Genomic DNA, 14052 nt, shown 5'->3' on the forward strand with positions numbered 1-14052 from the left:
TTTATATAATATATAATTATAATTTTTATTATATCTCATTAAGGTAAACATAATTATTATATTTTAGTGATTTTAAATAAAATCAAAAACCCCTATAGGTAATTCTACTAATAATTTTCCTTGAGTTGTAAGCACGTTAAAAATGTTTTATAAAAAATAATTAAATTATACTGAGGTGTTACGTTTTAATTTTCAGTACCTATTAATATTGTGATCGTAATAGAAATATATTTCGATTACGTAAAACCGCCCGGTAATCATTTCAAGGTAAAATCATCACTGATTTATAAATCCGGATTTATCGAACCTTGAAAATGTATTATTTTACTTTTTTGAAAATACTTGTCTTTGATGGGTACCTACCCACGCAGTGTCAACATTAATAATTGGTCTCTCAGCCAACGGTATGATTTTAAAAGATAGTCGACGACATCGTTGTATTGAAGAAGTGTCGAACAAAACGATTTTTGGTTTTGCGCGCCATCCGTGGCCACTTTGATTTATCGGCGACTCGTCGAAATTTTGGAGATCACAAAAAACGCAGCGGCCACTCGACTTGTTCACTGCGGGTCGGTTTGGTACTCACCTTATATAATACGCGTACCGTTAACTAACTAGCTGCAGCAGTAAACGTCAGCGGCTGACAGTTTTTTTTTTCTTTCGAACGATTTAGGTACCTGTATTACCGTGTACACCACTATACGTCGGCGTTATACATTTTGCTGTGGCCGATTCGAGTGTGTAATGAGTATTTCAGTAGTTGAAAAAAAGGCACCTTCTTCCCGGTTGAAAAGTTTGGGGTCGTTTTCTTTTCTCCTCACTTCTTTTGTGAATTCCAATATATTCGATATTATGCGGCAGCAGTGCGAGTTATAAGGGTGTCAGAAAATCTCCTATAAATCACCGGGAAAGGATTTATTTTTGTTTTGCTACTCAGATTAAAACTTTACACCCCAACGGCATTACTATTATAGTTTCATTGTTTCGGGGTCGGTGTTTGTTTATTTGGTCGGTGTTGTGTTTTCAACAAAAACCGAGATTACGATATTATAATTCCCGATTTTTACGGTTTTCGAATATTGAACACGCGTCATCTATTAGGTATTGTACCACAATAATATTATACTTAATTGTCACTTGTTGACGTGGGTGTAGCTATTTTGCATAGCCAGTGCGCCGTATTAAGATGTTTATTTTAGGAATGCTTTATAAATTATTATTGGGGCTCAACAATTGTAAGAATTGCCTATTATTCTATAATATACTCTCTATTTACAGCAAACCAAGCTAAATAATCAGGAATTTCGCATATTATATTTTAGTAATATAATATTTAATATTTTTTAAAATATTTAATTTTTTTTTCTTAAACTATGCATTTTAAATAACATTGAACATATAACTCAATATTATTTTGTGTACATATTTATAATCGTCATCGTTGCAATTGAATATTAATTTGACGATAGCTGTGAGATATGTATTAAATCTATATCTTGCTAATATGACAAAATAGTATCTTACTTTAATAAGTTATTGATTTAACTTATCACAAATATATTTATTATTTATTCATTGGTAAATTTGTTGTACACGATTGCAATTTTACAGTATTTTTTAAATTAAAATTTTGTTTTTTAAATTTCAAAATAATTTTAAACCTTTACCTACATTTAAAATTTGTACATGCGGATGTTACAATTTTTTCCGTACATATTTACATTTATATTTTGCCTGTTTTAAATCCTAAAACGTTCAAGCCCTATTATTATTGTACTACGCTGTATACAATATTATTATTATGAACATTACATTTCTCATAACCTTTTTAGATATTAGTGAATTATAAATAAGTATAAAGATAAAATCATAACAATTTTGTAAAAAAAATGTTTATTATAATAATATACAATAATTATTATTTTAAAGTATCTATATTCTATAGTTTATACATACGTTTTAATTAAGTTTTATATGATTGTTGTGAAAAATTCGAGATATAGTTTTCCAGTAAATACTATTTGATTTAATTTATTACTCATCTTAATACTGCACAGTTATTATAATTACGGCACTTATATGGAATTCTCAAAGTAAACCGATTAAAACCATATGAAATTAGTGTCTACATGACATGTTGTTGTTTCGAGAAAGTAGAAAATCCTCTTCGAATAATTTATTATAAGCGCTTGACATACGTCTTCACAGCTGCTGGTACCTTAAGAATAATCGATATGCGTAAAAGTATTCAATCTAAATCAGCGCAGTGACTTAAGGCGTATTTTTAAAATGTCTCGAGAGCAAATTCGTCAGGAATTCGGTACGCGACTATGACACGACGGCAACTTTCGCTCCATTAAAGTTCTTGGTCGAAATTTGTCAAACTCAGAGTATCTAATGTGTTTAATATGTCGTCCCGATTCTCCGTGTATATATAGTGCGTACATGACTTAAGGCCCAACCGGCTGTTGTTGGAGTAGAATATAGTAAGCGTAGCGAAGAAAGATTTCGTTTAAAAGTTGTCTAAAGTTTCGGCTGGTTAAATTTGTCGTACATGTAATAAGATTTATCTTCAAAACAATCGAAGGAGTGGGAAAACCGAATGAGTTTTCGTATAATCTATTTAATCGATGCCATTTCCTTTCATAATCAATCTTATTGTATGTTTATATGTTTTTTTTTTTTTTTTGTAAAAATATAATAACAGTAACTATTTCACGATAAGACTACAATACAAGTATACACTATGACACGCATATTCATATTAATAAAAACAGAGAATTATGTCGTAAGAATTCTGAATTTGATAAATTTTAGTCTTGGGAAATATAATAACAGTTCTTATATCGCACGGACAGTACCTCACGTATACATAATTCACCAAACAAAATGTGTGACGTGAGGATTTCTTCGTTGTTATATTATTATGAAATATTTCCAGTATTTTGTATCTTGCGTGCAGTAGTATTGTCGTCATTGCGGTGTCGTCAGTGTGACTGTTCCATTTTTTTTCTTTTCAAAAGAAAATATCCCGCGTGCCAATGGTTTGCAATTAAAATGAAATATCATCGCTTGTCGGGCACGTAGAAAGTAGCAGGGTGGTTTCGAATAATAAAGATAGATAGATAGAGATAGAGAGTCAGAGAAAGAGAGAGAGAAAGAGAGAGAGACAATCAACGATATAATTATGTCAACGTCACGATGGAGGCAAAGACGAATAAACGGGTTTTGGTAGGGATATTTTCATACAGTTTTTATAATAATAATAACACAAGAGTGAGATAGCGGAGTGACAAGACAAGGTGGGCGGGTGACCCGAATCGTTTCCACCCTCGATCGCGTACTTTAAATGAAAAATAGTGACTTCTCCCGCAGACGACAGTATTATATTTTAATATTATGTATACAGCTAGATCAGTAATGGTGGCGGTGTTGGTAGTATAGTGGTGGCGGAAGCGCACCCGATTATATAATATTATATATGTGCTGGTCGGTGGTGGCAGTATCGGACGAGGAAACTCTTGAAATCGGATATTAATATACGACGTCGCATTATGTTAGGTTTAAACGCGATACGATTCCCACCACCGTGCGCTTTGCCCGATATGACGCCGGTCGGCAAACGTTTCTAAGCCTCTTAATAAATTGTTGAATTTATGTACAATATGTCGTATTTTCCGATGATATATTACGCAAGGCTATGCAGCGTAAAATTATTATATTATTATTACAGCGAAGTAGTATTTTGTTTTCCAGCCATCGCCATGGTCGTTTGCATTATGTCTCGAATCGATACGAATTATATACAACTATACAGAAATACACACTATGCTACTGAAGTACTACAACGGCCGAAAAAATGTTAGTTTTTCACGTTAAATTATCAAATTTAATTTAATTTAAAAGTTCTTTTTTCCATAGAAAACCTTTTCATTGTCATTGGTGTCGGAGGTAATAGAAAGCATATCCCGAATATTAAACAATGCCGTTTACCACGTGATATATTTATAAGTATCAAGTATATTTAACATTAAAATAGGTGATTTTCATGTTTGAGTGTCTTCAAACAAATTAATTCTGATTAATGATTAACCCATGGTTTTTAACAATCTCTTTATTGCAATGTCCTTTGGTTTGGCACAAAAAATCCAAACATTATATTATTACAATATATTTAGGTCTATTTATTTATTCAGATAAAATAAATGTTATAAACATTCAAACAAGTTGATTATCTTTAAGATAAACACTCAATTTTTAAAACCATTTTCATCTTTAGAAATATTTTGTAATTATTTAAAAAAAAAAAATAATAACTTTTTTACTATTTGTTTCATAATTATTTTTATCTTATTTGAATGAAATATATATAGCATACATTTTTTAATTCATTTAACTAGAAACAACTAATATTATAATATTTTTCTAGAAATTCAAACATTCAAATTTCAATTTATAGTTAATTATTTTTAACTTATAACTTAAAGTATTATTTAATACTTGGATAAGCTACAATAATTAATACAGATGTAGTCAATAAAAAGTTTGTTCATTATTTTTGATATTTTTATTTTAAATACGTACTTATAACTAATGAACTGCTGGTACTAAATTCTATTTATGTAAGTAAATTTAAATTTAAAAAACTTATTAGAATAATTATGCAATACAAATTTAGTTTAGGTATTGTTCAATAATTTAAAAAAAAAATCAAAAATTATTTCTTTAATCCTTACTTGTAATACTTAAATGAAGAATATAATCAAGTTATAACAAAATTGTATTAATTTAACACACTTAAGATCACAGTAGTTACTGCAATATTTTTGAAAAAAAAATAGATATTTAAACAGAAATCTGGTAAAAAATAAAATGTATATATTTTCATGAAATATAATTATACTTATATTGAACTTTGAGTGTGGATACATTTAATATTACCATAAAGGTGATAATTTTTATTGAAATTCCTAAAATATTGAGAGATCCGCAGTTACATTGAATTATTATAATTATAATTATCATAATCTAAAAATAAATTCGTAGCTGGATATATTAAAAATATACTTTTCTGTAATTACAAAATGGTTCATATTTTTTAAGGAAACGAATTGTTATCTAAAATAATCATTCTATATAATATTCACATTACGTGATAATTTAATAGCAAAAGCTGATATTTCTAAAATATCACATAGAAAATTAAAAATAAAATGTCTACAAATAAGTGAATACATGAATAACACAACTACATAATATTTTGTTAAAACAATTTTGCAAGTTTCATTTTGTTCTTACCATTCAGTACCTACACTAATTTACGCTTATTAGTTTGATGGGTACTTGGTGTAAAATAGTTAATAATAAGGATAAGGCAAAGTGGATAATTGTACGCGCAAAACGTAATTTTACGACGTTTATATTGCAGGATAGTCTTTTAATTCTTTTCAGCTTACCTATTTTCGACGAAACATTGTTGATGGCTATTGCACAGACAATAAATGTGAAAAACAGCATCACTGCCCGTTAAACCTCCTATAGAGGTCGCATTTTATCTTCCCCTATAACAAACAAAAACAATACAATTTAAATAATGGCAAATTCAAAGAGAGTAAATAATTCGTGCGGAGTCAATAAAGGTATGGAAGCTTCCATTTAGTTAGCAAAAACATCAAAAAAAGAAAATAACCCTATAATTATTTTGCAAAGGTATTTTAAGCATTTTGAATTTATTTGTAAAAATTTTATGTTTTGGCTTGCTAATTTATAGGACAGAATATTAGGTATTTTTATTATAAATAATTTGCGTTATTAGATAAACTTAATAAATTTAATTACAGAAAATACAAAACTTAATTAACACAAAGATTAAATATATTTATGATATGCATTACTAATGCGAATATTTTTCGCTTATTATTTTCATTGGAATTGGCTCATAAGTAACGCAACAATATAGGAGAAGGAAAATAAGTATTTAATTGTCTCCTGATACCATGTGCCCCTAAGGAGCCAAATCTAAATTAAATAAATTAATAATTAGTGATAAATAATTTTATTAGTGCTGCCTATGTTAGTATTTTTCATTTATGATAATATATCAACAAGGTTTAATATCATTATAAATTTGAGTTTCGTCATAATTGAGTATAAAATTCAATACCTAATATTTAATAATATAGCATTTAACATTATTGTTAGGTAATTCAGTATTTTTTTCTTGATTAGTTATTATGCTTTAATATTCAAATCCATTTGTATCTTAAATATTTCTTTTATTGTAATTCACTAAACTTATTACCATATTATTGTATTTACTTATTCATCAATTTGGTCAACATAATGGTTACACACATATGTAATTATATATAATATAAATTTTGTACAAGAAATGCTATATTTAATGAGTGCTTGGTGTTGGTACTTTGTTTCATCGGGACAAAATATTCACACAGAGTTAACAAAAAAAAAACTATTAGTAATAATGAAAAAAATAAATAATATCCAGTATAATATTGTGCTTAAAACATGTTTATAGAAAAAAATAAGTTTTATAAAACAAAATTCAAGAATAGCTTAACTGTAAATCATTGACACAATAAAATTATCGATTAACTAATTCAAACTTTTTAAAAGTTCTTTACTAGCACATTTACACTACAAAAGGAAAAAAATCAAATTACATAGCTACACATAATTTGTACTTCCTATTTGTATTTCAACAAAGATTGATGCAAAAAAATGCAAATTGTAATATAATATAATGTAGTTTACTTGTTGTTCCTGCGCACTTCGTTTCACGTACAAAATATTATGTTCCCATGTTAAGTTTTGTTGCCTAATAATATAATTTAGTGTAACGCGAGTAGATAAATAATATTTTTAGTTTTATTATTTAATGTACACACGGTATTTCCAACATATCAACTTTAAATAGCTGTATTAATTACCCGACGTTACCTATGTAAATATTTTAAATAATTTAAAAGCTGTATTTCTTTAAAAATATTTTTCACTATATTCTATTTATCGATTTTCTAATATTTCTTTGTAAATTATATTATTATTTGTTTTTTTGATCAGAGGCATACATGTATAAATTGTTTTCTAAGCTTACACGGGATCAAGCGACATAGCAGTTATCCTGGTGAACTTTGTTTCTCATCAAGATTAGCCTTCTTATGTGGTTTAAAGTTTTTCAATCCGTTTTTATACTCGTCGTTCCAGACATTACGTCGTACTTTTTATATATTTATGTGTGTATTTAAACAAATAATAAGTTGATTATTATTAATAAACTTATAGAATCGAAATTGGGCTTAATTTTCTTGCCCAAACAAATGCACTGTAATACATCGTACTATATCCAGTCAAATCGTTAATTTTACTAACAATTTTTTTTAATCATTATTTTGAAGTTAACTGAAAAAAATAAGTTGATCAAATATTGAAAATTCTTTATTGTAAGCTCAATTTTCTTACGAGGAAAGTTTTACCATTATTTGTATGACATTTAAATTTTATTTTCCAGGAGAAAGCTACTACTAATATATTATTCATATTTATCGTTCAATATTTCTGTGAATGAGAGTCGAGTCCCCATAAAAGTACTTATACAACTAGCTCCGACAGCTCCATGTGTGCTATTTCATTTAAACAAAAAATAGCAAGACGATGAAATGAGTGGTTTCTGAGATAATTGGTATCTAAGATTCACACACATGTGTTATTTAAGGCACATTCAAATTAAAATTAGATTTTTATTTAATATTAATTATTTTTACTCAATCTGCAACATAATAATAATATGACTGAACACAATATTTTATTACGAATGTTATATCAAATTGAATTATGCCTGCATTTATTGAAAATAAAAAATAAAATATTAATTAGTTAAATACCCCTAACAATAGTTTAAAAATGTTTTAAATACGTTTAAAAAATGTCCCTTATAATTTGAGTGTAAATACATTCCTGATTAGACTTTTTCCTTTGGTTAAATTAAACGGAAATCATAATAAGACTGAGTAATATTATTAAACTAAAATCACTACTTCCAAAATTTTACAAATCTTATTTTAATCTCAGATAAAATGTCTTATAGACCTGAGTATATATTTTGTATACGTCCAAAAATGTTTTCAAAAGGATTTTAAGTAAATTAATCAAAACATACCACGTGTTTTGCATGGTTATGATATAAAGCGCATTAAATTAATATTTTGTGAATAATGTTAACCACAAAACCTTCGTCAGCAGAGTTCATATGAACGGAAAATCATTTAATACAAAATGCCGTTTAATTATTAGCAAAAGAGGGAGTAAACGACAAAAAAATCTTGCGTTCCGTTTAATCAATAAGTGAGAACATCCCATTATTAAATAAAAAAATAAATAAAATGATTTTATATATTACATGCATAATATTATAATATATATAAATATATAATCTCTATTATAATAATATTTTTTACTTTGAACACAGTTGAGATAAAGTATAAAATATATAGAATTATCTTAAAAATAAATTCTAAAAAATGTTTTTTATTATTAATTTTAAAATATGCATAAGGTATTATTTTTTCAACAAGTGTTTTATATATTTTAGTTATTGGAAAAAAATATTTATGTATATAAAAAATAAAAAATAAAATACCACTTAAACATTTTTATTTTACATGAACATAATGAATCACACAAAGCGAATTTAAAAATATATGAAGTTTATGAAGGACCAATAACAAAAAAAATATTAAATATACTTAAGTCTCTTGACACTTATAATTCCATACAAACTTTATAAGTTTATAGAGAAAAAATATGTTTATCAAGAATATTTACTTTGCGATCAATCGTATTTATTTAAAAAAAAAAATAGAAACTCTTTAAACCCAACAGTTTGTCGTTTTTATTTTAACATACAATATTCCAAGTGTCCTTATGATAGAATGCTAATAGAATATATATACTATCCTGTGTATATATTAAAAGTGTAATAAAATTAATCCTGGTCCTTTTCAAATGTACAAAACTAAGATGTAAATTCGTGTAACGAGTCATTACTAGTCCATCGTAAAACATTATATTAGTTCATAAAGTATTTAATGTGCATGTGTCACTAATATTAAAAGCTATTAAAGTTTTTTATATATCACTATTTGTACAACTCACCGAATTAAAATAACGTTATTTGTTTGATTTGTTTTCTTCGCTAAATCTATATTTATTTTACATTCGCACGGATGATGAGTATAATATATAAAATGCGTACCTATCAGGTCAGTAAACTTCAATTATTGTTTTCTGAACAATCTCAAAAAAAATTAAGGGTTGAAGACCATGAAAACTAATAATATATTAACTGCAGTAAACGATAAACACGGTCAATCATGATTAATCCACTGAATAGAATAAAATAAGAGAAGTTATTGCGATTTACGTGCCGAGTGCATTCAAATAGTCACCAAGTAACTGATTGATAATATTCGTTAAAAAATGAAAAAAAAAAAGAATTAAAAAAAAATCCTTTGTTGTAAAAATGTCCAATGTAAATAAATCAACTTATAAACGATTGGATTTTGTGATTTAGTACTTCATTGACATGTTTTATGGTATCATAGACGGAAACGAAACCTTTTATTTGGAAACGACCCTCACGTGAAAAGTTTTAAATAAAAAAAATATATAAATAAAAGCTTGTTTGAGTTTTTGGATAAAATTATTAAACTGATTTTTGATTGTATATATACATTTTTTATAAATTTCACCTCGTGTAAGTATTTAATTAATGATAATGTTAAAAATCCCTTGTTTAATTTACTTTCTCTCATCCGGTGTTTGTTGAAAAATAAATAACTGTGCATATAAAATACTGTGATGCCGGAATTCGTGTAATTTCAATAAATGAACCTCAAAAGAATTATAAATAATAATTTTTTACTTAGAGGATAATCGATTGTGAACTGGTTACAAATGTAACCTATGGATTATTTTGCTGTACATATTTTTAATAATTACTGACTTATTTTTGTGTAAATATAGAATAAGAAAGTATAAGGATTCAGAATTTAATTGAAAAGAAAATATATTCATAAAACATACAAGTATTTTATTTAAGATCATGTATAACTCGTTAAAGATTAAATTAAAATTAAATTGAATTGACCTTGAATTTAAAACTTAGTAATAATACTTCAATATATTTAAAATTAAAGAAATAAATAATATAGTTGGGTTTAAAATCTTAGAAATATGAAATTATGCAATAATATAATATACGAGTAAGTACCTATGTACCTAATGAGTTTTCATAAATAAATTAATTAGAAAATTCAAGGATCAATTTTAGATTTTAATATTATTCAATATAATAATACAGGTATTTTAGAAATCTATTGTAATCTATTGTATAACTATTATAGGCCGCTTACATAATTTATTATATAATTTTGTATTACTTATTTAGTTAATTATAAATAATTATGAAAAAACATATAATTTTAAAGAGTGATCTAATAATACATTTAACTAATTTCATGACGTAATAAAAAAATTATAAACATTGTAAACGATTATTTTGTCAACAATTTAAGGTATACAGAGTGATTCTTTGATCATTAACACTCATTATTTTGTCAATTATTGGTTTATTTTTTTTTTTTTCATGCTTTTCTCAAACTGGATGCAATTTTTGATTTTTTCAACCTTTTATTGAATAATGAATTCACTATTAAATCTTGATTTTTAAATGGCAACATATTAAAAATGTACTCAATTAATAAGGTTTTTTTTTTTTTTATAAATTTTAACATTCAAATTATTATTTTTGGTTAATTTTTTAGCTTTTAAAATTTGAGTTGTTTTCAGATTTTATATTACTTTTGGATTCTTATGACCAGTAATCATTTGAGTAATAGATAGTAAGAGGTACATATTTTCTTTCTCAATAAACTCATTATCGACCATCGACGCAAAGATGAACTTTATACCGGTAGTTACCAACATATCACAGCCATAATAACCTGTAGGACGAATACTGAAAAATCTTAAACCATCCAACTTTGAGCAGTTATAACTCACTAACGGTTAAATGAAAAATAATGATTTACAAAAAAAAAAAATAGCCTTACTATTTTATGACATTTTAAATATAGGTTGTCATTTGAAAAGTTGATAGTAATAAATATAAGGGTAAAAAAATACAAATTGTATATTATAGTTTTATAGAAAAGCATGAAACTAAAAATTTTAAAAAGTCTATACTTTTTTAAATAACGAGTGTTTAATGATAAAAGTATCACCCTGTATATACATATATAAATATTTTAAAGTCAAAAATTGATCTTTAATATTATTGTTCATATAAAAGTGAGTTGAAAGGAAAATACCAAAAAAAAAAAAGAGGATTAAATATATATTTAACGTTTTTGTTTTGCATTTTTCATTACAAAGAAACGGAGAAAATATATATATATATATATATAACAAGAATTTGACCATGTATTGTTTGTAAGATTGTTTTATATTATGACTTTTAGTCGACAATATTTAATAAAGTTTTAATTGTAACTTTATTCTAAAAAAAAATCTATGAATAAATTAATAAATTATGTTCTATTGGAATCAATCTACATACCAATATTATTCTGTGCACTTAATCTATCCTTGTAAATGCTGATTTACCTTAAAAAAGAAAAGAAGTATAATTCCTGAATAGACGACAGGCTTATTCCTGTATTTCCAAAGAATAATACTATTATAATGTGTATTATTTGTATGTATAATGTATATATATATTTCATTTTGGTTTTTTATTCATTCAACTTGAGTCCCGGTTGATGGATGTCCTACCTTGTAACATCGCAGTTAAGATACGTTTAGAATAAAATACTTAAACGTTTTTGTACAGTTTTTTTTTTGTTTTAACGAAGAAATATCGTGACACTTGAATAGTTGTTATTATCTTGCCGCCAGCTCTATAAAATGTATTCGTCCGGAATAAATGTGGTGTATTAAAAAAGATAAGGTTAGATTAGAAGAAGGCACACAAAAAAAGAAATATATAAAATATGATATGCGATACCTTCGTGCTTTAGTACCTTGGAAGAACAAGTACTACTTTTTTTTTTACTTTTTAATGAAAATATTGTTTACACATTTGGCAATGCTCAAAGACATGAAACACTGTTTACAACATTTAAAATTACAATAATGAGTGTCGGAGTCGAAGAAAAAGCAGCAATATTTAGTTTTAATTTTTAAGACATATATGCATTATCAAAAACATAAAACCCAGCAACATATTATTAAATCGTTTTCGTTATACGATATAAATATAATTTATAAATATTGACTATAGAATAATCATATACTATACTATGCACAGTAATTCATCAAATACGATTACCTCCGTTTTACTTCAATAAATGTTTATAAATTCTAATTTTTGTAATTTTTACTGACAATTGTTATACACTGATATAGGTGTACACACTCAAAAGAAACATTTCAAGGAATATGTGTGTAAAATTTGGTTCCGATTTTATAATATACTTTGTCTATAATTATATACTTTATCCGGACGTATATTAATTTATAAAAATAAAAAACTAATATTGAAGGAATATTATTACAAAAAAATAAATAATTTATTCAGAAATTACTCATTTGAACTTAAATTTAGATGAGTTAATAATTTCAAAAAAATCAATTAATTTATAATTAACACTAAAATATGTTGGTTCTCATTAAAAAAAAAATATATTACCCCACACGACAAACTTTTTAAATGGTAAAGATAATCTACGTATTTGAAAAAAATGTCTTTATTTATACCTCATCAGTATTGTGATTTAGATCAAAAAAAAAATAATAATCTGATTATCAATTTACAGAAAAAAGAAAAGAAATTTCTATTAATCGGTATTTGAATAAATAATAAAAAGGGTAACATGTTTAGTGAATTATACTATAATAGTGTATTATTTAGCTCTTTTATATAATTACTTTTGTAAAAAAGTGATAATGCATTATTCAAGCTAGGTTATAATATAATAAATGTATAAAGAATAAAGATAGGTACTTAAATGGCAATTTTTTTCCGTGATTAAAATTTATATTTTGTATAATAATCATTAATCATTCAACAAATTTAAAGAAAATATTCCAATAAAAAATAGTGTCTGAAAGCCACACCAATTTTTTTTCAAATAAAGCATATGTTTAATTGAAAAATGTAATGACGATGATAATATTATAATAATTTATACATGCATCTCATTATTAAAATGTAATTAGGTATGAAACGAATTATCGAAATAACTGAAAATCAAAATCAAAATAAAAGACAATATTTGTTGTAATAAAATCAAACTTTTTAATTTGTGAAAATATTCTCAATGTTAATATAATGGTATATTTTAATATTTTTCATGTCGTATATCAACCAACAAATATTACGGCGGTAACATTAAGCAATAATTATATTAAGATATGTAGTATTGTAAATATTAGGTGTTTTACTGAAAATTTTATTCTCGTACTGAACTACGTTTCAGTGGAAAAGTTGAAAAAAAAACTATAGTATAAAAGATTATATGCGAGTTAACCGAATGGCAGACTTACTTTTTCTCGGTAGACACATCTAATGATCTGTAGCTTATTTCATGTTTTATAAAGATAATAATTGTGCTAATTAACCAAAGGTAAATAATAAATATAATAATATATTGATTTCAAAAACAGTTCACGGTACACAAGATACACGAGCTGGTAACTGTATATCATATTATAATTTAAGATTAAATAACATATAATTTATAAATTAAAAATATATTTAAAACATTGGTAAATGTATGACATCCGTACAGAAACATATTAGTAGACATATAATATTCTTCATATAACAATATATTATTTTATATTTTTAAATATAATATGGTTTTCAAGTCACTGTCATTTTTTTTTAAAAAATCGTAACTGTTACTGAAATTAACAACTTATAACTTACAACTAAGTTATACATTCATATCGCAAATTGTGTAGTATTTG

The 14052-nt window shown here is 25.5% G+C and overlaps 1 protein-coding gene across 1 annotated transcript in view; it reads right to left on the reverse strand.

The window, feature by feature from the left end:
- The window catches only part of LOC132919081 (acid sphingomyelinase-like phosphodiesterase 3a), a 221045-nt gene that overhangs the window by 136681 nt on the left and 70312 nt on the right, over positions 1-14052 (reverse strand). Inside the window, exon 4 of the mRNA XM_060980431.1 lies at positions 5457-5561. Coding sequence (XP_060836414.1) covers positions 5457-5517 — 61 coding nt within the window. The 5' untranslated portion in view covers positions 5518-5561. The remainder of the gene's footprint in view (positions 1-5456; positions 5562-14052) is intronic.

Source organism: Rhopalosiphum padi, chromosome 2, assembly GCF_020882245.1.
Source record: "Rhopalosiphum padi isolate XX-2018 chromosome 2, ASM2088224v1, whole genome shotgun sequence".
Lineage (NCBI taxonomy): Eukaryota > Metazoa > Arthropoda > Insecta > Hemiptera > Aphididae > Rhopalosiphum > Rhopalosiphum padi.